Genomic DNA, 25167 nt, shown 5'->3' with positions numbered 1-25167 from the left:
TGACTCAAGTCTACATCTCTGGATGCTCAAGACAAGAGCATTTCAAATGTTAGATATTTCTCCTGAGAAAGTCAAAAATGTAAACTGGGATTGGACTGTTTTAAGTTTTCTTCTTTCATTGGTGATTCTTTTCTTTTACTCAATGAGATCAAAACATTATCTTTAAATTATTCTACCTGCTAACTGTCTCAGGCCCACCAAAGCACCATCACTGATTACCTTAATGAGGATTTAATTGCTAAGATCATATACTAATTCCAATTTTCATTTTCCCTTCCTTTTTCCTAAAACATTACCTCCTTACCCTTTACCTTTGGGAGAAACACACTCACTGCGTTGTGGTCTTGCTGGCCCTTCTTGTCCAGCCTGTCAGGGCTTGTTGTTTCATCAGAGTCAGACCAGGTAACATAAACCATTCCTCTTCTCCCTTTTAACAAAATAAAACTCCTCACATACATACTCACAAAGCAAGTTAGGTGTTAGCAGACAGTTGATGACTGTAGAGCCCTCTCATAGAATTCCCCCTCTGGTTTCTTTTTCCAGTGAGTTTTAGACCTCTTAAGCACCCCCTGTGTTTTGTTAACCTCTTGTTTTCCTGATTAAATTCAAATACTAGACTATGAGCCATGAGAAAACATGAGTGAAGTATGTGTGTGTGAAGCAGCCGCCACATATTTGACTTAATGGCATGGTCTTAGCAGTTAAACCCAGTGTGGAGAGTCCAGTCTTCACGATAGCCTTTCAAAAGCCCAAGAAGAAACTCACTGGTGAATAGGAATCATGAAAGGTTGGTCTAGGAATGGGAGAGAAATATGTACTCCTACCTCATCTGTATCTGGGTTGTTTATTGAATAAATCTGCCCCATTAACAGCAAGTTGAGATTAGAACATTATTCTTAAGAGAACCATTAAAAACTGTCTCAACGCCTATGAATTGGTTGTTATTTAACGGCTCTTATCATAATACGACGTTCACAAATTATGACAGGATTCACAAAGAAACATAATTTGCTGTTGGTTTATTGTGGCATGCAAATTTCAAGTGCCTTTTCGTAATTCCATCTCTCAGTGCAACACAGACGCAGGATGCTGCTCGGTCAAACAAATTCTCAAACAGTTTCATCGATAGCACATAAATCATTCTCATCGTAGGTTTGACCCGCTCCAGTCCTGCATTCCCGTAAAGACAGTAAAAGGGAAACCTTTCACAATGTGATATTTCCAAGGAAATAAATGGAATACGTAACAGTATTATTCATTACGGGGACATTTTAGATATGCTGTCTCTTATTAAGGAATTTATTTTCCTCATTCTGAAACGTTACAAAAACTGCCCCCAATGACTTAAACATTTAAATATATCTGGTAATCACAGGTTGTATAAATGAGCGTCTATACTATAAGTCCATCTAATGATGGTGCCAGACTGTATACAATGACGGATGTGTACCATCTCTTAATAATTCATTTACATTTCAATCGAACAATAGATTCGCAAATAAAATGTCTAATACAGACATGAATAGTCAGAAAACATCAGTTTATCATATGTTTAACAATCAACAAACAGGGTTTTTCCCCCCCACATAATATAGAATAATGAGACACTTTCTTGTCTAATAAAAAATTCAAACAGTTTCAGCAAATTCTTAAATTCAAAACAAAGAAGCTGTCATAGAATATACCGAGGATAAAATACCACAACAACAACCCGATGTGGTAATAACAATAATAGTCGTAATAATAATATAATCTCTATCAAACAAGAATTAATTTTCATGAACAAAACGAGTAAAATGCTGCAAGCAAACTTCAGCACTTGACGTGGCCACACAGTGGGCATGTGCAGAACTCTTACAGCGCTGGGTGTGTTGTATCACAACTACAGAATCATCAATACTCCTCCGCCATCACAAGAGAGACTATATCGCATGCATGACGCAGGATGCAGGGAGGATGGGGTGAAGGAAAGTTGGAGGTGGGGGGGGGGGGGGGGGCAGAGTGCACCTGCTGGCAGTGTTGGGGTAGGAATTAGTGCAGTGCAATTGGCCACTGCAGAAGTGCTCTATAGACACTCGATAGGAAACAGGGAGTATCACTTTGACGTTAGTTCAATACTTACAATACTGCTTTTACACACAGTAGTGCCCAGCCCTTTCCCATAGAAACAGGCATAGCAAAGCCAATATTGATACTGAGAGGCAAAAGAAACCACTGGCAAAGTAAACATTGGCAAACAATATAATCTCTAACCCTTTGTGCTTAGGGTGAAAGGGTCAGTTATCAGCAAGTGAAATTCAGGTAAATACTTCCACAGAATATTTAAGTGATGAATATAGAAAAAGTAGCTGAGCAACTTAAGTCTTCCCTGAGCGATTCAGACGGACAAGTGTCTAGCCTCCTCTAGTGGAACAAAGCAGAACTGCATAAGAAGTATCTCACTCCTCAACTTGGCTGAGCCTTTCCCTCCTCACACAGTTTACAGTTGAGGAATGTGAAAAGCTGTAGGACAATTGCAGGGATTGATCACACTGTACTGTACACAACATGGCACTTGACGTTACGCGACTTCAAAGTTGAAGTTGTAAACAGATGCAGAGCGACAGTAAGTAGCTGAGCTAATTTCATGACTTGGAGCAGCAAAATCCCTGTTCCAGCTCTTCTTTTTTTTATCTCGGAAAACATTTCGAGAGTTTTCAAAAAGATTATTACATTGAATTTTTCAATCACTTTGTCTACCGGGGGGGGGGGAAGAGGGTGGAAGAGAGAAACCCCCCAAAAGGTTACAAGTCCACTATTATACTATACTACTTGGAACTCAATCCTCAAATGTACAGCCGTTTAGCCATCCTCTAAAATGGGATTTAATGTATAATCTGTCTGAGAGGATAATTTTTGGAAAAGGTACAGTTGCTTGGGTGAGAGGAAATGACGGAGGAAGCTGTAAAGATTCAAATATTAGTCAGCCATCCTCTTCTCATTCTACACAAATCTCATAAGATTTAGAATCGGGTGTAAACAAACTCATGACTTTAAATCCTGTATATTCAAAATGAGTTCATGTTTTCACGTTATTTATTAAAGTCACTAAGACAAAGCCACACATGACAGAATGCCTCATATCTATAAAAGGAAGTGAAGCAAAGCTGGGCTGTATGGAAATCACCCATACTGCACAAAATGACAGTGAACTAGACAGCGCAGTGACATTAGACAAGACAATCAATGTTGTCGCTGTAAATGTTGCAAACAAAACAAGAGTAACAAAGATCCTGATACAAAATACCTCAACATACAACTTCACAGAAGTTAGCAATGCATCAAATAAAAGAAACCGAACATTTTCAAAAAGTTAAACAAAGACAACGCGACAAAACACAGGAAGTGGTGTCCACTTGAAACATCATGCACAACCTCTAAATATTGTTTACGTTGTACGTAGAGGTGACCGGACTGGAAAGCGCAGAAAATGCCACGAGCTTACAAAAACGTGATTTCCAGTTCCTGAGATGAGGTTTACGTGAAAGATAACACCTCTGGAACAGGAAAGGAGTCTGTCAGTGGGCATGGAGAAAAGCCATTGCAGAGCTCAATGTTTAGGTCTGTATAACACAAAGAAGAGGAAGGCCACTGTCTTGCATGTTTGTATCTACTGTGTGTGAATGACAGCACACATGTACTGTGTGTGTGTGTGTGAGACCAGTGAGACTGTTCCTAGCTTACAGTCAGGAGGATTAAACCACTACAGGCACGCAAAGATGAAACAAAAGTTGTTTTAAGATTGATTGTGAGTTCAAGTGGCTTGTATAGAAATCTACTAAATTACCTCCAGTTGAAAATACAATTTATATTGTAAATTAGTAATGTATATTCTTTAGTGATGCAGTCTTAGACCCCCAAGAATACTATAATAGTATGATATGGACAAAGAAAGGATCACACATCTTAGTTTTGTTGTCATCCCTCCTGACCTCCAGTGATCATTTGTCCTCCAGTGATGAATTATCATGCACACCATCAGTATAGTGACTGTGCCATTGGGTTCTGTGATCTCATGACAGTCAAAGGAATTCAGACTCAACATAAGACTCATAAAACAGTGGCAGCATAGTGAAGACCTCTGTTTTCTGCAGTTTGTATATTTCTAGGCTGTTTGGAGTGCCCTGCCCTTTTATTCTTACCATCATAACGTCTATCTCGTCATTTTTCAAGGAGTACTTATTTACGCAACAATACAGCAGAGGCTATACACTAAATGGGGGAGCATTGAGCTGAGTGAGGACATTACCATGTAACATGTAATGAGATAGCAAGACATGAAATATATTTGTCAGATATTCAAAAGTGGGCAAAAAGTAATAAATAATCACCGTTTTGTTTAATGTAGCTTTGGATAGCTAAGTGTCTCTCAACCATCACCTGCCTTGGTGTAAACAGACACAAGCTACAGAGCAATTATATTCATCACATTATAAAAAAATATCATTTTCTGTACCAAATTACTTGTATTTATTATCCCACATTCCCAACCTCAGTCAATCCACGAACGAATTACTAAAGGAAAAGATTAACAGAGAGTTAAAAAAAAATCTAAAGTAAACTTAAAAAGCGGCACCTGTTAAATAAGCGTGTGTTGAATGACAACAAACTAGATGATGTGTAAACCTCACTCATGTCAAGTTCAGCATCTACTGTTAGGGCAAAACTGGTCATGTGATTTATTGGGTTAAACAGTGAATCACTAAATTCTGTGTCGAACTGTACACTGTGGGAAAATCCCCACTTGGGAGGCAGGACAATGTGTTTTCTCTTGCCCCTTACGACGTGGCGCAGCCCAGACTGTTGACCCATATCTGTCTAGTTTTATTTAGGCATATGATTGACATATATGAAGGCTGGAATTAAATGGTATTCCCTTTAACCATGATGTGGTTGTGGGCAAGCGACTCAGCTCTAACGTAGCGCAGGTCAGAGTCTGACTTTGTGTCCCCTTAGCTTCCATTGAGCAGCATCTCTGTCCCGGGCGTTTCCGGACAGCACCGGGTCGGAGTGTCCCCCAGTCGAGGAGGTCCAGTACGCAGCACAAGCCTGCTGACGCCCAGACCTCCCGAGACCAACCCTCCAGGAGACAGCGACTTCCTGGAAAACAGAAAGAGAGGAAGGAAGGAAGAAAGGAATCAAAGAGGGGAATCAAAGCCAAGTCCAAGACGACTCTGACTGAGGGCGCCCCTGTGAAACACCGGTTAACATGGTAATTCACCTGAAGGCCATCTTTTTCAGCAGGTGAGCGTCCATCTTTTCTGTCAAAGGACCCTCTGTCCGGGGACGCTCCTCCACAGGAGAGGAGAGAAGGGGAGAGGAGCAGAGTGGTGAGAGGAGGTGGGAAGCATCCTGAGACTGTGGGGTGGCCAGGTCTAAAGACTCCTGAGAGGCAAAGATGATAAAAAAAGAAAGATGATTAAGAGGTTTGTTTGTACTTTAATGTAGAAATCTTTCAATCAAAGCGTTCTGACTGTAGTTGGACAAATTCAACTCTAAGCTTCAAAACATCCCTTCAGAAATAATGAAGTAGCATCACAGACTTTGGTGTCTATGTGTTTTTAATGTCTAAGATGTGATTTACTTAATTATACCAACCTGAGACTTGATCTCCTGGTGGTCTGAATCCTCCAAGTCAAGAGCACACAGTTCGAGCTCAATGTCTCGTTCCGGGTCCGGTTCGCTTTCGGCCCGGCCCCGGTCCCGGCTGTAGGCGACAGTTTGAAGGGCTTGCAGATCAGACACGATTTTCTCTCCACTGCTTATCGAAGTTCGCCGGCAGTGAAGCGCTGATGCACAAAGCTGCTCACTAAAACACATACAAATGACAACTGTTTCCCTTTTTGTTTAAGAACATTCTTGGCATCAGTAGAAAAATAATGAAATGGTCAAATAAAATGAATTCATTGCATTGTGCATTAATGGCCTTTCCTGACTCCATTTCTTGGCTCCCCCAGAGGGTTTTTATCAACCAGCTAGCAGCACTATTTCTTAGTCTGACCACAGAGAGGAAATGACTGCAGCACAATGAGATATGAGAGAGTGATGAGAGAGGACAAGTGAGAACAAATGTGTTAAGAACAATCAGGAATAAATTCCCTTGTGTGCCCAGTGGGGTTTAAGCGGAGATAAATCTAACCGATACTGTGAAATTTCCTTAATCATGTTCAGCAAATTCTTTTTAAGCAGGTTTATGACCTTAAAGCTTTGAATTGTTTCCTGTTCAGTTCTTCCTTCTTTGCATGGGGAGTTTGTGTGTTTCCCCTTAGTTAAACAACATGTAAGACGTTTAAACGCATAGTACCTCTCTAGGAAACTGGAGTGACTGGAGGAGTCTGATCCTCTGGAGCTCCACCTGTAGTCGCTGTGATCCAAGTGGTGGTTGTAATCTTTGAGAGAAAAACAAAGAAAGAAATCAATGCAACATTTACCTTATGATACAATTAATTAAATACCATCATGTTTCATAATTCTGTATATTATATACAGAAATATGAATTCCTCCTAACCTTTAAAATTGATGGGTGTGGTATTGGCGCTGCCCTGGCAGGCCGTGGCTTGGATTGGGTCGGTGGTGTGGTAGCCCGTGCGAGATGCCCTGGAAATGGCACCCCACTTGGAAATAATGGGCCCCTCACTAAAGGGAATGATCGGGTCCTCGTCTTTCAATCGCCGGTAATGATCCAACGAATGCAGCCATCGCTTCCCGACACCGCTGCCGCTACCGCTGCCACTGACGCCGCCTCCTCCACCTCCGTTACTGTCCAACTCCTGCATGAGAAAAGCACGGACGCCGTTCGAACACACCCATACACTGCCGCAGAGATATTGAAATGAAAAAAAACAAAACAATTTGCCTTCAGATGTGTGTCTGCGCCTACTTGTGGATGTGGGAAGAGTCTCACCGAGTGCTCTGAGCAGGAGTGAGTCGAGGTGTGTGCGAGCGTTTCGGGCTCGAAGGGGCTGAGACAAGGGCCGATGGTACCACAGGACCACGGGGAGTAGTGTGCTAAGCTTTCCTCGCCTCTGAACCTGCACCCCACACACTGGCCTCCACTGCTCTCCACATGCTGAAAGAAAGAGAGAGACATTCAAAAAAGGATGGTGAGAAACGCCCCTTTGCTTGTTTGCAATTTCTAAATTCTAAATTCATCCTCCAAGCATTTTTGTTTTAAAGAGACAGGAAGAGAGATGCCCAGCAGCAGTGTTTTGGGAAAGCAGCTGGTAAGATAAGGCTAATAATAAAAGGCTGTAATATATATAATTACACAAAAACAGTTGGCACACTGGGTCAGCGGTAAACACTGTCATCTCCACCAGTTTTCTACATGGGTTTCTACCAGGTGCAGTCCAAAGACATGCCGATTAGGTGAAATAGAGACTCTAAATTGCCCAGAGGTGTGATGTGAAATGAATATTAAGCATAAGGTGTACGTTTTAAGGGCTTACACACCTCATGCCAGCCTTGGGTGCTTACAAATTTGAATTAAAGCTCTCACTGGCATTGTTGATCTGGTGCCAGTTTGCTGCGATCCCTGTGACAAGCACTGGATATCCTGACATAGAAATAATCTTTTAGCTGGTTTTGTTAGTTTATGCTTGTTATGTAGAGGCATCACAATTAAACTGAGATTAATGCACAATCACTTAAGAAGTCCTTGTGGCTTTTTTTAATCAGCACTCAATTTTAAAGAGGATATCTTCACAGAAACATCTCTGACACGCTGTTAAACAAAGCTTTACTCAACCGAAAGCCTGAGTCACTGCTTGTTAAAGTCTCTCCTCTCGCTTTCTCCGTTTCTCTCTCTCTCTCTCTCGCGCACACACACCCACACATGCACATACGCCACAATTGTGCATTGCTATGATATCTCCCTCCACAGTTGCTAAGCAACTATCCCCCCACTAAAATAGCATTGGGCACAGGCTGAGGCGCAAGCTTTTGGGATTGGAATTTAATCCTACATATTTCAGGAACGGTAAATCGCACAAGTAATGTATTACTCTCAGATGCAGGTGGCCGCAGTAAAACTATTAACACACCGGTCATGGCGGCATTTTAATTGTAATTGTCATGCCTATGAACACCCTCAACCATGCTCAGTGTGTTTGCGTGTGCACATATGTCGTGTCTCTTATTTGCTTGCTACCTCAGTTGCAAAATCGATGGTGAAGATGGGGGAGGACTGGGAGGGCCTGTTGGTGTTGTGATGGTGATGATGATGATGATGATGATGAGCCCACTGCTCCTGCTTCCTTCTGAACAGATCCTCGTAGCCGAGAGGAACACGGCCATAATCCTGACAAAGGGAGCGTTCGACAAGACAGGAAGAGTGAGAAAAGAGAACAGATACTTATGTTAACATAATGCGTAACTTCGTTTGCTGCCGCTACAGACAAATTTCCCTCTGGGGATGAATACAGTATCTATCTATCTATCTATCTATCTTACCAGTTAGTAGTGACAACACATCTGACTGAAGCCATAATTGACAACTAATAACTACCAAATACACTACTAATACAGTACTTTGAGTTTTCAGTTGAATCAGATTAATAATCAATCTTCCTCTATCTTTACCCAGCTTTAGGTGCTCTGACTGCTATTTATGGTTGGTCTAGGTCTAGACATCGGGGCAGACAGATCAGTCTTTTCTGAAGATGTACGGGTGGAAACAATAAAAACAGCTGTCCGATATAATGCAATACAACAACGCTGCAATAAAAATAGCCAAGCTTCTAATGTGCCCTTTTTTATTTAGACCCCATAGAGCTGTTTATTCAAAGATTTAAAAAAACACTCTTGCAGTTATTAGTGGTTTTGTATTAGCTTGTAGTAAAATGTATGTACAGTATACTGTACATACAGGTGGGGCACACAACAAATATACTGAATCTTTTCATTGCAGGGCTATTGCACTGCATTGCATTGCGATGTATAGGTGTAGCAATAACAACATGTTTGTTTCCTCCTGCACAACTGAGGAAACATTTTTAAATCCTTGCGGCAAATATCTAAAAATGATTCTTTGTTTGGACTCAATTTACCTTAAAACAAGGATATCTTGGAGACCGTGCCGTGCATTAATAATCTCTATCACTGGTTTTGTGGCCAGACAGCATTATTGGTAAAATATACTGTAGAGCTGCAGTAGTCATACTGGTAATGCTTTATGATGATGCGAGAAGAAGAGACGAGAGTGGGGGAGGCAGAAACATATTCGGGTGAGAAGTGGGAGGACTACAGAGGAGGTTGAAGCTACAAACTGCAGCTCTGTAGCTGGCAGGGAAGGTAGAGGTGAGATGATATGTGGGTGGGTGCAAAGGAAAGGAAATGTTGCTGAAAAGAACTCAGCAATAAATCTGTTCAATGTAAGACAGAATGATCGATTAAAACAGATTTACTTTTCACTGGATATACTGGAAGCTACACACGAGATGCTTCATGACATTGTGAAAAGACAAACAGACAAAAAGTCATTTTAATATTATTTTTTTAAATTATTGCATGGCTCAATGTGGATTATCTCTCTTATACGATGCCCACTTATCAATAATTAAAAGAAGCAACAGCCAGTTGGTACAGTTATTGAACGGATATGTGTCTTAAACTAAAACAGTGACGCAGGAGTTACGTCAGAGGTGTGTTGTCATCTAAAAATAAATCCCTTCAGCCAATCAGAGGAGAGTATTCCCCACAGCTACAAGATGCACGTTATTTCGCCTACCCTGTGTAGGCCGGCACGGTGTTCAGCTCCAGAGCAGTAGTTGCTGTCTAGAGAGTTGAATCTCTCCCTGAGTGGAGGCTGGTAGACAGAGGAATGCAGCACCTCTGGAGGCAGTGAGTTACTCCTGGCATCCTCTCTATGGTACAGCTGTTCATGACAATAATCATCAGTATCAGCGTAAATCACAGAATAAGTAGTAGCATGATTGTAAACAGACGGCTCACCTGAGGCCTCCATACTCTCCTGCTGTCATAGAGGGGAGCATAAACACCATGAGCAGGAGCCAGAGGCCCATATTGAGGCTGCCCCGGGTGGTGATGGAAGGCAGGAGGTCCCATCCGATCTCTAGGCGGGTGTGGCGGGTACCCTGAAGAAGAGGAGGAAGGTGGGTGTGGCGCTTGAGGGTCACCGGGGTAGGAAGACGGCGGATTGCCGATGGAGGGCGGCAGAGAGGATTCTGGCACGTTGGAGGATCGAAGGAAGCGAGCCATGCAGGGTTTGTGAGGAGGATGAAGAGTAGATTGGTAGTACGAACCTGCTGGAGAGGAGGGGGAAAGAAGACGGAGAGAAGAGCACATTCATTTGCACTTTCCCAGGAAAACAATAACGTTTTTTAATTGAAGCTTATATTTAACAATTGACTCACAGGCTGGTTGATAATGGGGCGTGTCATATGCAGAGTGGGGCTCCTGATAGTACAGCTCTGACGCCTGAGAAGGATGCGGTGCACGCAGCATGAACTGACCATGTTTGGGCATTGGAGCGCCCACATCAACCCGCCCGACTGTTGTCAAGGGAGATGACGTTGAGGAGTGGCTGACTGGAGTCCTGGGAGGTGAGATGGGCTTCCTGGTGGACAGAATAACAACGTAAAGAGAAAGAAGGGAACATATGAAGGAGTTGGAGGTACCAAAGGTCAAATATCCAACATGTTCAAAACCACATAAATAAATAAAACCATGTGAGATTCAATTTTTGTTACAAGCGGAAGTTTGGAACCGTGCATGCAAATATACATTAATATATTACTTATTTTTATGTTGCTAAATTACCTATTGCCTTTATTCATTTTGGCAAATCTGACTCCACATACGTTATGCTCAACTGGAAGTAATATTAGGCTGGTCACAGGGTAAAAAGCCAACAATAGAAGTCATAAAAGCATCAGCGAATAAGTGGATGAATAATCTTACTGTTCAGTTGACCCCGATGTGTTTCGGGTAGATAGCCCGTTGGAGCCGTTAGCCGCATTGGATACATTTGGCACCGCTCTGCTCATTTCCTCCATCATGTCAGCCCCTCTGGAGATCAGTTGGGGGTGAGTCAGGCCGGACACTCCCTCTGTCAGGGAGTCCGTGTTCTCTCCTGTGCCTTTGAGCCCCTGCCCCATGTCTGTAGACACGTCTGTGTGGATGCTGCCCTCCATGGTGAAAGTTTTACCCATAACCCCCGGTGATAACGGGAATGTGCGGCCCACGCTGCTGCTCTTCTTGTTTCTCAGTCTAAATCTGGAAAGAGAAGATGGGACAACGGGGAAATTCAGTACTATGGGGAAGGGTCATGTGTTGCTCAGGGGAGAACATCTAAATAAACATGTCGTCATTGGATATTTGCACTGAGGACCGCTTGTAAATCCTCTTATAAATAAATACACGATTAAATAAATAAAATCCGATTAAAAAAGGTTGGGTTGGGGAAGGCTGTATGGAAACAGGACTCACTTCTCAAGCTCATCCTGTGTGTGTGCAAATGTACAGTTGGTTCCTCTCGGACAGCCTCCTTGCTGACGAAGGTCTCGACACATGCTGGTCTTGTACTTGCTGTTGGCCTGAGGCTGCAAAATGCACAGATACAATGCACATTTACTCTAACATTAAACCAATGCACGTAGACTAAAATGTACATATGACTCTTAGTCAGAAGTTGTGAAGGTTATCATAAAAACAAGATGTTAGTTAATGTTTACAGCGTATTTATGGAGATTCCATTTTTTATCATCAGACTGTTACAACTCATTTCAGTAGATGTTGAAAGCATCAAAATTCCACAATGGATGTCAAACAGAAGACAGTTTGCTGGCAAAAGTGAACAATGTCACAGGTGTCGACAGACTACAAAGAATATCAAACACCACGAAACTAACTTGATCAGAGACTTTTATAAACAGCTTTTGTGGTACATTCCTGATGGAAACTGTTTGCCTCCAAAGCAAACATTAAAAAAAACATTTCCTGGTTTACAGAGCTCAAAACACAAGTATGACCAGTCATCTTTTACATCATACTATATTTTCTAATATTCAAAAGATTCCTTTGACCCACAAAATGTCTCACTTGGACAGAACTTCAGGATAGCATGCCAGGGATGCTACTGACAAACAGGAGACCTTCATCCTCTATTCACTCTACTATACTGTATCAGCTGTTAGAAACCCGTTTCAGTCTTCAAAGCTGCATTATCCGATTGTTAACAGTCATTTCAATGCTGTGGTATCCAGAGATGAGACACCACGTCATGACCCCTTCCCTGTCTTAGAAGCCGCCGCCAGGAGGAAAATAGTTTGCTAGTCGACCCTGAACATCTCATCTTCAATGTCGACGGCCTTCTACGGTGCCTGAATGGAGCAGCAGGACAACTTCTCCCCTTCACTATTCTGCACTTTTCCACTGGGCTAATATGATGTTCATGATCTCTCACATATCCTTCAGCTCATCTAATTTCTTGCATTGTTCTGTTGTCTATTTTAAATAATGTAACTGGTACAATCTCTCCCTATAGCGTCAGTGTACCTGCGGAGCATCGTGGCTCTTCTTGCTGAAGTTCTGTATGAATTCCACTAGTCCGTGAACCACCAACTTCACAGCCAGCATCACACTTTCCAGCTCCTCCCATGAAGGTGCCGGGGCATCTGCAAACAGATCAACAACACATTTAGCGAATTTAGCGTGTATCCGACACAGTTGAGACTATAGTGTAAAACTCTCTAGTTGATGTACTTTTTGGATGAGTACACACACATTTTGTGATTATATCCATTATACAGTAGGCGCTCCCTGTATGAATAAAGTTTAGAATAGCAAGAGTCTTCAGCCATGCTAGCAGTTCTGTGAGGCTGTACTTAAACACAGTGCTTTGAGCTAAACGCTAACATTATGCCAAAATGCTCACAATGACATGCTGATGTTGCAGGTGTCATGTTTACCGTCTTCACAATCCTAGTTTAGCATGTTAGCTTGCTAACATTAGCTGAGACAGATGGTCATACCATTAGTTTTGCATGTATTTGGTCATAAACCAAAGTGCTGTACACATTTCAAATTGTACGAGAGGGCTCACGTGCAAAGAGATCCAATTTCATGGCAAGCCATCCAAATTAAACCAAGTTAACCAAGATTTCCCAATACAGAATACATTTCCGAGTGCCATAATATTTCTAACCCTCGTTGTTGTATTTTTATTAATAAGTATTCAACACACAAGATCAATCAGCAGTTTTAATCTTCTCTTTTGTGCTATTTAATTGCATTTTGGTATGCGAGTGCCACAGCTTGCCTGTTTGCTTCACTTTTCAATCTCATTAATCTTTGTGGAACAGGACGAGCCCATTATTCCGAGAAGTGTGACTCATTCAGACTCATCAGCATTCATTCAGATGAATACTGTTGAACAAACTGACGCACCTGGGTTGTGGTCTATGTTGGCTAGCAGCTCGAGATGTGGTCTAAGGCTTGTGAGGTTGGCGGGGTCTCCTGTCCTCTGCAGAACGATCGTTAGCTCCTGAACGCTCTTTGCAAAGGACTCTGGAGACTGCAGCTGGAGCAGAAGATAGAAGAGGAGACTGAGTCTTTAAAAGAAAATAAAGAATAGATGAATTTGTCCTGTGCTTCTGCTCTCCAGAGGCTTGTTTTACCCACCGTGTGAAAACTAAAAAGTGAGTTCATCAATAATGATTGTTGAAGCTTAAATGCCAAGTGGAATGACAGCCTGTTACTAATGTCGGGCATATGCATCATGCTGGTACCTTGTCAATAATGGACTGCATATGTGACTTGTGGACCAGGTCTCCGTACAGCAGAGAAGACCACTGCTCGGGGGAAATTCGCAGGCCCGCCTCCATGGCGATGTGGACGATCTGAGCGTCATGTTCTCTCCGGAGAGCCTCATACGTTCGAAACTCTTCTTTCAGCTGCATCAGCGAGGAGTCTTCATCACGCTTAGTGACCTGACAGACGATGGAGGGAGAGAGAATAAGAGAGAGGGGGGGGATTGAGAGACAGGAGAGAGAGTACAAAGATGAGGAAGACGAAGAGGGTATATGGACAGATTGCTACAAACTTTTGTCCTTGATACAAAACGAATGAAAGAACAATAATTCATCTTCACCCTAAAATGAAACTTCACTCCTTGTTAATACCATCGAATCCAACACACACATCCAGCTACCGTATCACTTACAAATTTCTACAGTCAAAATTACAACCGAAAGAATCAGATTTCTTGCTGTCCATCCTCTGTCTGTTTTGTTACTGTTCCTGCACTCTCACCCATCTTTCTCTGCATTTCTGAGCTGTCTGTCTGTGTCCTGCAAGGCGGGGCAACAAGGGCAAATATAGACTGCTGTTACATCAGGAGCAGATAGCTGGCATTTCTGCCCTACCAGCAATGTCTGTCATCAGATAACAGGCACAGAAATACACGCACGCACAGAAAGTATATCCACAGACGGCCGTATCGTCATTACAGATATGACTTTCATGCAATATAAGACATTAGTAGTATGGGCAACCCATTTATGCCGTGATAATACTTTAATGTCAGACAGGGTCATCTTAAATTTGAGCTCAATCTCCAGTTGAAAAGCTTATCCTTGTCTTTGTTTATCTTAATTTGATAGAGTTTATTAAGTGGAACATATTATACCTCAACTGACAGGAATAACAGTTTTGGAAAACATCTGTAACTGCTGAAATAAAGAAAGGTATTCATTTGGAGCACTATCTCTGCGGTAACGGATTATGTGGTGGTCTATTTAAATACCCTTCTTTTAATGAGGTCAATTATTATGGCTTGGGTTCTTGGTACAGCAGCAAACTGAGGTTCTTTTGTTCACTTTGACGGAAATTACGGTCAAAGAACTTTTTTTATTATAGCGTTTAATAGTGCAGCTTGCTCACATGTCCTTGCATGTGGACACATTTATGTGTTCGGTGTGTATTTATGCTCATTCATGTTGCCTCTACCTTGAAGCAGGAGGCCCTGTAGAGAAGCTGCACCACGTGCCCTATGCTGGTTTTGGAGGCCTGGGGGAACCGAGCCTCGAGCTTTTGGACCACGAACAAAACCAACACCTTCCTGGACAAAGCTGAGCCGTCCTCCAGAGCCAGTAAAACTAGCTTCAGAGCATCTTCTTGCATAGCTGATGAGGGAGAGAGATAAAGGGGGATGTGGGTGTGCAGCGGATGACAGCAAGAGGTGAGATTGGTGGGAGGAGTGAAGAATACAATGCATGTTTTAATTGAAAAATCAAACAAACGGATCTATTTCTGACACGTAAAGGTTCTTGGAGCCATGTGTCCTCGGACTTTCAAATGAACTCCTTCTGTTATCATGATGAGAAACAGTTTCTCAGTCAGAATCTGCCCTATGAGCAATCATCACAGGACACTGGGTACCAGCACCAGCAGCCAGTTTGATGAGGCAATCTAAACAGGCAATCTAAGAACACATTGTAAATCAGACGTAGACTTTTCTTACGACTTTTTTTTAAATACAAATTTAAGAACAAACTTAGGAAGATATTGTTGAATGAGGCCCTTGTCCACTCAACTGAAAGGCAACCAATTCCTTTGAATTCCCACGCCAAACTACTAAAATAACAGTCAAGTAATTTCATAAATCCAACAGCCTTACAGCAATAGCAGCAATAAGAGCAAGATGACACTTCATTGTTCTCAAACCTGTGTCACACAGCTCTTACTTTTCTAATGCAAGTCTCCCTCAGATCTACAAAACAAAGACATGTGTGGAATCTGCTTAAAAATACATTCAAATGTCATGTTACAAATCACATGTATCGATTGCCTCACACATCTGTGTTTGTGTCTTGTATGTCATTCACACCCACCAGGTCCCAGGAACTGGCAGCCCCGCGCCCTCACCGCCGCCCACAGGTTGGCAGAGAGCTGCTGGGGGTTCTGGTGCTGCAGGATGAGCTCGGTTACGGTTCGCTCCCCCAGCGACCGGCCTGCCCGCACCGCCCGCACACGGCCCTCTTCCTCCACCAGCTGGCAGTTCACCAAGGTCACCAGCTTCCTCTGCATTGGCCGACTGAGCACGCTTGGACTCAGAGTCGCCACGCCTGCAAAACGGTGACAGTTCTGTGAATAAAACTGTGTGGAACTTTCCCAAAAAAAAAAAGATAAATGCTGCCACAGCACCGTCACCCAGAATTGGCTGAACAAACCGGCAGAAACTGCTGGTCATTTCTGGGAGGTCAACCTTTCTTGTCTGGTTACGCGGAGGGATACATTTTCCCTCAGTACCATAAAAGTACAGCCTTCAGGCGTCATGTGAAGTGTGAGAAGCATGAATGCCAAGTTGCACAGGCAGCTCAACTGCAGCCCACGCACATTTAGTGTGAAGAGCTTTATTCTCTTTCACAGATGTCCAGAGATTCAAAACTCAAAAAATGTACCGTCAAAAACACAAAAAACAGACATGCATGTCTACACACAAACCTTTCGCTCCGCTGATAGGTTTTAGGTAGAGAGCCAGCTCTTCCACGCACACCTTGCACACCTCGTAGTTCTCAACTTCTGCTGCGCTGCTCAGGCTCACCTGTTGCACATCTGGGACCTAAGAGACGCACAACATCGTGAGCACGCACAAGACATAGATACACACACAGAACGTTTTCACTCAAACATGCCTTCTCTCTTCCCGACTCACCTGAGCTCCGACCAGCTGCAGCAGGGCACAGTTGACCGGCAGCAGGTCGATTTCAGTGCTGATTGGTGTCTGATCGAAGGGGCAGGCCTTGCGGTGCAGTTTGTGCAGGCAGGTCTTACACACCGTGTGGGAGCAGCCCAGGCTGATGGGCTGGTGGCCGCTGCTGTCAAACTCATTGTAGCAGATGGGACAGGACAGAAACTCGGTCCACTGGGCCGCCTGCACTGGCATCCTGCCACCACACCACCGAGGGAGGCGTCGCCGAGCTCAGGGGGAATGCATGCCAACGAGCCCCGACAACAGCTCCTGCTTGCCAGCGCCGACGATGACTGTGAGGAAGGGGACATAACGTTATGCAGCAGTCATTGTGTAAAGACACATGTTGACAGAAAACTGTAAAAATGCACAAGCGCTAAAGCTGCAACTAAGGATGTTTATTACTGATTTGTCTACAGACAGTTTACTACTTCATTAATCGACTAATTGTTTCAGGTCTAACCGTTACGATAAAGTACTATAAATAATCCACCACATCACAGTGTGCATGTCCTTACAATAACATTACTTTGACTATAGCTACACCACAAGAAAAAAGTACTACATTTGGGATTTGCACTCAACAGGACTGAATAAAAAAAAGGGAATAAAAGAAAAAAGAATATTGTGATAGTTTTGTTACAGAGCCCATTAGAGTTCATTATGTGCATATGCACTCTGTTTGTATATATAATCAGCGGCTTGCCATAAAAGATTGTCACCTGCCACAACAGCTTCATAACAAGTTGTAAGAGCTAACAGACAATGGCATGGTGTCCAACAGATAAAGGAGCAGAATACATGTCATTAGCTTGAGTCTATACTCATTTAGCTAAGTACACAGGCAATCTTCAGCCACTCTCGCCATAAAAGTCATACATTAATTTAATGTGGGCAATAAAAGCACTCTCACCTAAAAGAAGGAGTTGCCAAATTCTCAACACATATTGCATTAAAAGGCCGTGATGTGAATACAATTTGTACAGTATTAAGTCCAGGTCTATCACGCACCTCACTACCGACACGGACTGGACATTATTCAAACAACACCCTCAAATATCAAAATCACAATCAAAGTAAGTAGAAATACAACATGTAAACCAAACGTTTGAGAGGCGTTTTCTTTGCGAGACTGCAAAAATAAAAGATTATTTCAGAATACGGGTGAAGACAATTGTTCTCAAAAATAAAGGTCCAATATTAAGTACTGCGTATTCATTTGAGAGCGAGACCAGTCCTGAAGTATCATCTTAGCTTCCACTTCCAGCTCTTTGAGACAAACCCTCTCTTGTCTACTGAAGACTGAGCTCACGCTGAATCATGATAATACTGAATGAGCATGTCAGTTCCCGGACAACTGATACACACAGACAGGACCTGCAAGATGAGACGGATAAAGCTGAATCATAACAGCATCCTGTTTCAGGGAACGTTTGTAGGCCAAAGTGTTTGTTTATGCCAAATGTTCCCAAACAGGCTGAAAATGAAGATATATGACACTACTTGTTTAGAGCTTGTTTAGAGTAGAATCAAAAAGTAAACATCCATAAATAATTACTCTTGTGAGTACAGGATCTCAGTTATTTTCCACAGGCAGTAGTTTCACTTAAACTTATCTTTCTATTTTCTAACTTACGGCTGTAATTTAGTTAAAATCCTTTACTGAAAGCAATTTTGTAAATTCCCCCAAAAACTGGCCTATGATGAAATGTGAGTAAAAAAATATGTTTGACTGTATTTTCAACTGTTTTAAGTATTCAGAGCCTCCTTGAATTATTATTATTATTTTTATTTCAAATTGTACTTCTAAGGACTGCAGAGATGTTGAGAAGTTAAGGGAAGTGGTAAAAAAGTAAAAGATTGAGCGAATGATCGACAGAACCAATGAACATATACACAAGTTAACATTGTGGGATCTAAACAGCTCCCTTCACGCTTTACTTTGATTTTGAACTTTCTGAATTCTAGTCACTTTGTAATTTCTTTTGAAAACATTTCATACAGGCAAAGGGTTCCTCTTCTTACACAACAGTGCAGGATAATACAATATTTTCTCCAACCTCTTGGTGTTGTTTTCCACATGTTATTTGATGCATCATCCCATTAACCAAAAGGAAAACCTTACATAAAATACATGCAAACATAAAAACAAATCTTCTGTCTTACATTATGCAACGTGTTTCAGACACAGCACGCAGACAGTCAGCACTTGTTGCTTTTAGAGTCTGTTGCATCTGTTCAAACTGCCCACCAAAATAGCAGCTGGTGCCCTCACGAAACAGGTGCCATAATTATCTGAACAAAAATCTATTCCCACACACACTAAATACAGAGAATGGAGATTATAGAGGACAAAGCAACTCAGTTAATTGATATATGTATCTCTCTCCCTCTCTCTCTATCTAAAAACATGTCTTCTAGTTTTCTAGGAATTGTCTGAGCTTGAAAAACAACTTTTATGCCAAATAAATAATACGCACGCCTCGTATTAGGCAATAAATACACCCAGCATGCATTTGAATGTGATTAAAATCATAATATGCGGCACTTATATTGGCACTAATAATACGCACCTCCCACACTGCCCGCAGAGCGCGGTCCCCGAGGAACCCACCTGTCCGCGTATCCTTGCGCGTCATATCTCCTTCTGCGAGGAGCCCAAATATAAGACCGATTGCGGCTATTGAGTGAGATAGCGCTCGTGCGATGAAATGGGCTCAGTGGCGAGTTTGGAGACGATCGATGGATAATGGTGTTGTTATCTTGGCGCGCGTGAGCCTGGATAAAACTCCCTTTCTCTGTGTGAACGGATTAGGTAGCGGTGCAAACTCTGGGGGCAACTGTTCACCGCGAGTCACTGGCTGTAGTCACGTTGACAGCCATCTGTTCCTGCTCTGAGCAACTGCTACATCCTGTTTTTATTGTTTTACAGACGGACCGTGGCAGAATACAGGTCTGGCATCTTGCTATGTGCAGAAATGATTCCTGCACGCATGGCTGGAAACAAGCCTGTGCACTGTCACACCACAATTAGATTGATGACATAAGTACCTCAAAGCACATGGGGAGTCCATAATATCATGATGTACACAAGACTTCCATGAATGGATCACTACTTGTGTATATGTATGCAAGCATGGCACACACACACAAAAAGCCCCCACAGTCATGACTAAATCTGGTCTTGTGACAAGGGGGAAGAAGTGGGCATGTTGTGTTGTCACAGAAAACCATAACTTCCTCATTAGGCTTCCCTCCCTCACTTATTTAAAAATGAGGAAATCAACCTGTGAGCTCTGTTTATATTTTTCCAGACTTGTTCATGCCTCCAATTCGCCGACAGTGGTTTGTGATGTAGGAAAACTTGAAGCGTAAAACAAAAAGATGCAGCACATTCAGTGTCCATTTTTAAGAGCAAAGTATCCCTAAAATTGTTGAATGAAGGCTCGGTAGACTATAGGCCGTAATTTGCTTGTAGTGGCCTGTTGAGCGCCTCACTCTACTGAGCGGAGGATGAGAAGTACATTGTGTCTTTACAGCCAACAGTTGGCGAGCTATCATCTGGGAGAGTGAGTCCTCGCTTGGCCCCCGCTGTGTGGGGGAGGGCATCTGGAGTTTCCTTTGGCGTGTCTCACAGAGAAGGAGAGACAGAAAGAGAAAGATTGTTTTGAGGGAGTGTTTTTTTAAGAACACTGAGGTTGGCCCTTCTTCAGTTTTCCAGTCTTAATTAGATTTGGACTTTGTTTTAGATATGTGATGAGCCTTCCTGTTGAGTTAAGGTCAGGTTAACTTAAGGGTAAAGGTTGATGTTCTCACATTGCCGGCGAAAGGTTGGATAGAAATAAATCAGGTGGACTCTGGTACAGGCTAAGATCCCTACAGCGCCTGTAAAATATCATGCTAGGTGGGAAACGTCTTTCACATGGCTATTGTGCGACAATAACACAGTTTTCATTAGCATGTCGTTAGCATGCAGCTTGTTAGTCCTTGTCATGGCTGTTTCCCATGGAAACAGGGACTTTGAAAACAGCAACGCAACTGAAAGGGAGAGCAGAAGGAAGCTGAATACAGCAGCCGGCCAATAAGAGGCTCATCTAAGTGGTACACACCCTCGTGCAGGGTAAGGTCTTATTAAGCCGTTATGATGTGTTTGACAAACTGACATCTTACATTAGCTCTGACAGCTTTAAGTTTGGGGCCTCGTCATGCGCTGGTGATCTAAGACACATTCTGACATGAGGATCTGTGTTGCATGTCATCCCCCTTTTTCTCTCTCCGGCCAATCTCGATTATCAACTACCAAATAAATGCAAGGAGATGTCAACTAAATAATCTGAAAGTTAGACGTTTGACCAGTTTATGGATCCACAACAACCAGTAGCAGCAATGACAGCAGCAGCAATGAGGGATGAGCTGTCTCAGGGTTGTTGAGCGTCATCTGAGGGACAAAACGGTCATGCTCGTAGCGTCCAAAAACTGTTCTGCTACACATGCACACACACACACACACACACACACACACACACACACACAAATAGGAACTAATAAATGGATACATGGCCACACACACACTGCCACAGAACATGAGTGGGACCTGAAGGAAAGCAATCTGAAGTAATATGAGGACTCCTCACTGTCACCGGGAGCTAGAACATTCTATGTAGTGTGTGTGTGTGTGTGTGTGTGTGTGTGTGTGTTTCAGTGGATCAGTAAACCCAGGGTGGCGTTTTCATCAGAGACACAGATCTATAAAATATAGACTATGTTCATACTGCAAGCCTTCCTGCTCAGATCCAATTTTTTGGTTTGGCTGTTTACATTATTGTGGCCAGTATCAGATCCCAGTGTGAACTGGTCACAGTCCTGAACCAACCCGCTCGTGCAAAAGACCAACAACAAAGACGTCCAACGCAGCACGCTGTTGGAAGTAAACGAGGAGGCCCCTAAAGTCAACATTTACTGTTTCATGTATAAATTGACGGGGTGTGGAAACCAGCTAATTAGTGACCGGGTGATAGCGATCACCCCCCCTTCCACTGTCTACCTTCATTAAAGCTGTCTTCCATGTTGGTATTGACCGAGGGACTCCTGCCAGCGCAGGATTGTGACGAATGTTGACATAGACTGACGTAAAAGTCGCTAGAATTCCGATATTGCTGTTCAGACTGAGGTTGCATTGCAAAAAAAAACCAGACCTGTATCTCATTTAGCACCACATATGAAAGTGTCCCCAATCAGAATTAAAAACATCCGATTCCATGTAATTTGTGGTGTTTACACTGTAATGAAAAAAACCCAGATCTGAGTCACATATGCACAAAAAAAGCTGATGTGGGCCACTTTTGACTGCAGTCTGAATATACAAAAACTTCCCAAAAACTAAGTAACTATCACTACATCAGCACAACAAAAAGGTCTCATTCAGTAACTAAAGACAGTACTGCTGTAATTACTACTCCAATATACTCATTTCGAGAAATACTCACACACACTGTTTTAATGAGACTGTTTCTGTAATACAAAATGTTTTTATATTTGTCATGATTCACGTTTTGTGTGTTTTGTGTTCATGACCTTTTAAAACCCCCTCCACAGCATAAGCTACACTTAAAGTTTTAACATACACTCAATTGCAGAGCCTTCAACACAGCCTTCAGGGTACACATTTGTGGGTAATGCACAGCAAGACTGAAACTTCAAACCCACCACATTTGTGAACAAATATATTCTGAAAAACTCAGTTTAAAGTAAAACAAGATAAGACGACTTTAAATTGAGTCCTAAATCGCATTCGTGTTGACAACAAAGTGAAACAAATGAAATCGGATTTGTGTTTACAGGCACAAAAACTCAGTAGGAGGCAGCGCTTATTGGCTTTACAGTGAAAGAAATACTTGTAACCACAGCAAGCGGGTAAATAATGAAGGTTTAGCACTGATGATGCTTGTTAATCTCTTAAAAGACCGGCGAACCCACTCCAGCAGACAGTACACTGGAAGTAACAACACACTAATGCATATGCAGTCTGCAGTGGCAAATCATATCATATTTTGGCACTATCGTACCCATCATTTTGAATTGTGTTTTTGTATGGCAGCTCAAGGTTATGATGGCGCAAGAGCAGCTAGTCTTTTTGAAAGGAATGTTTTGTTCCATTATTCATTACAGGATTACTACAGTTGTTTTCATGTCTGCTCGCTTGTTTGTGAGCGTACAGTATGTGGGTCTGTGGGATTATTTATTCATTAGGCCTGTCATCACAGTGCGTGGATGGTAGGCAGGGCAACCATACAGCTCACAAGCTGCTGTATTATACAGCACACAAAATAGAGGCCTACTTTATTACGCCTGCGAGATGTGGCTGCACTGACGGGAGCATCCAAGAGTTAAGCAACCTTAGTTTGTTGCAGCCTTGGATAATATTGTATCAGGTTGCTTTCCAGTTGCAAATCAGCAGGTTATAGAGTAACCTCCAGCGTGACAGGCTGCTGCACACTGGCTGGAGGCTACAGTCAATAACATGCAACAACTTGAACTTGGAAACAGCTCTGCTGTAGCTCAGGAGTCACTTTGAGAGCAAAAGTGATGTTCCTCCATAAATATCACATTTGTGCAAATGCCTATCATCACGCGTGGGGTAACATCAACTAGTCTTCACCATTGCAGCAGCATTATCTACCATTTGCATGTTGCTTTACAACAAGCAATGACTGCCTCAACTCTTTCCAGAAAACCCTGGTTTGCACCCGCATCTGGCCATGAGCTATGGGCTCATCATCTTAATACAACCAGCCTTCTTATAAAATTCCATTTGCACCAGTTGCAGGAATTGATGATGAGCTGGTGGCCGAATAGTTCCAGGTCTAATAATAGCCTTTCTGAAATCTGTTGCTAATGATATCTCATTTTCAAGAAGGGAAAACGACAAAATAAAAAAACAGTCCTAGTCTGACATTGAAATGTCAAAGGCTTTTTGCACACAACAAACAAAATCTCGATTGGAAGAGCAGGAGAAAGTAGCGCGCACCTCTGGATAAGTCACTTACCTCACGCACTACACCATGAGCACCAGAATAAACATATTCATCCACAGAAGCGCATCAAAATAATACAAATTAAAAAAAATCTTCATCAGTTGCAAAACAACCGGAGCAGCAAGCCCAGGGAAATAATTATTGACGCGAGATGTCTCTGCATCAGGGCATTGGAGGCAGGTCTCTTGGTCCGGTTTGGATCCTCTGCCCCCCTTTTCGATAGTACATGACGGACACGTTCACGCAGGTACGGTGAGCCACACACTCTTGGTTTGACTAACGGGGGCTGGGAGGAGATGGTGGTATCGCTCCGCCGGTGATGGTGCCCGAACTGCGCCTCATCAGACTCACGACGGGGCCGCGCGGGCGGAGAGCCGCTGTACCGCTATACGCATCTTGCATACTCTGCCCGAGACGCGGTTCTGTTCACTCTCCGACGGTTCAACACAAAAAAATGCTTGTGCGTAATTGTCAGAGGGGCGGCACTATTTTAATGTTGTGAGCAAGGATAAAAAGATGTAAAGGGGCAAGCCGGAACAAGCCGCTTTTCGAGGCGTGGGCTGCCTGGTTTTAAAGGAACAGACCAGCAGAGGATGCGCTTCGACAAGTGCGCCTGTCGAGAGGAAGTTCACACACACACACATACAAACGCACGCAGTTCCCCCTCGTTTTGTTGCAGCCCTGCGTTTAAAGAAGTGGAGTAGAGAAGAAGAAAAAGCATACCTGAACTCAATTTGTCTTCCCCATTATATTATTTATAATGTTTACCCTGAGATAACCTATAACCATATTCATATTCTTTGCAAAGCCTTAAATAACACATCAACAAAATGATTACATTACAGTAAATTAAGTCAGTCTTCTGTGAATGTATTCAAATGTCTTTTTATGTAAAATAGTTATTTTGCATCGAGAGTGGCTTTTTATATCGACTGTAGGCTACTGGTTGATAAAACACTGGATTATGTTGATGATGGTGGCCTACTGACGGTAATCCTCTCTGTTGGATAGCCTCGTAATGGCTTCATAATGGACTTCATCTGGCATCTCAGTAGTATTTAACTACCTCTTGGCCACTTGTCTGTGGCCATGTATACTAACTCATGTCATTGACCCGTTGCCCACTACAGAAGAGGGGGGCCTACAATGATAGGGAGACATGATGTGTTTCTGCACAGCTGATGACTGTTAGTCCTGTTTGCTTCTGGTTGAATCTTGTACTTCAATTGATTGGTGGTGCTCTTTAGCTTCAGAGAAATATCAAACAAAAGCACATTTCACTGTAATATTTTAAGCTTTATTAGTTCTGCAGAAACAACGCCATATTTTTCAGGAATTACCTCACACAGTTATGCACATTCACATCTGTACAACTACAGTCT

General features: G+C 42.6%; 1 protein-coding gene across 4 annotated transcripts; it reads right to left on the bottom strand.

Moving 5' to 3' along the window:
* Positions 1–998: 998 nt before the first annotated feature.
* On the bottom strand, positions 999–24312 carry rc3h2 (ring finger and CCCH-type domains 2). 4 transcript variants are annotated; one of them, XM_076089777.1, is made up of 20 exons: positions 23798–24312; positions 16716–17044; positions 16505–16622; positions 15892–16125; positions 15008–15183; positions 13789–13989; positions 13448–13580; positions 12557–12675; positions 11489–11601; positions 10961–11275; positions 10414–10616; positions 9992–10305; positions 9768–9914; positions 8190–8339; positions 6921–7109; positions 6549–6810; positions 6344–6428; positions 5638–5848; positions 5261–5424; positions 999–5139 (listed from the first exon to the last, which is right to left on the bottom strand). In XM_076089777.1, the coding sequence occupies exons 2-20, from the start codon at positions 16944–16946 to the stop codon at positions 4992–4994; spliced, it is 3513 nt and encodes a 1170-aa protein (XP_075945892.1). In that variant the 5' UTR covers positions 16947–17044; positions 23798–24312; the 3' UTR covers positions 999–4991. The 4 variants fall into 4 exon arrangements, with proteins under 4 accessions (XP_075945892.1, XP_075945912.1, XP_075945905.1 ...); XM_076089797.1 differs by having other exon boundaries at positions 6945–7109; XM_076089790.1 differs by having other exon boundaries at positions 9992–10302; positions 23798–24311.
* Positions 24313–25167: the final 855 nt, after the last annotated feature.

Source organism: Anarhichas minor, unplaced genomic scaffold (assembly GCF_050575085.1).
Source record: "Anarhichas minor isolate MPS153535 unplaced genomic scaffold, ASM5057508v1 ptg000002l, whole genome shotgun sequence".
NCBI lineage: Eukaryota > Metazoa > Chordata > Actinopteri > Perciformes > Anarhichadidae > Anarhichas > Anarhichas minor.
The sequence above is the reverse complement of the archived record's forward strand: the minus strand, read 5'-3'. Positions and strand labels throughout refer to the sequence as shown.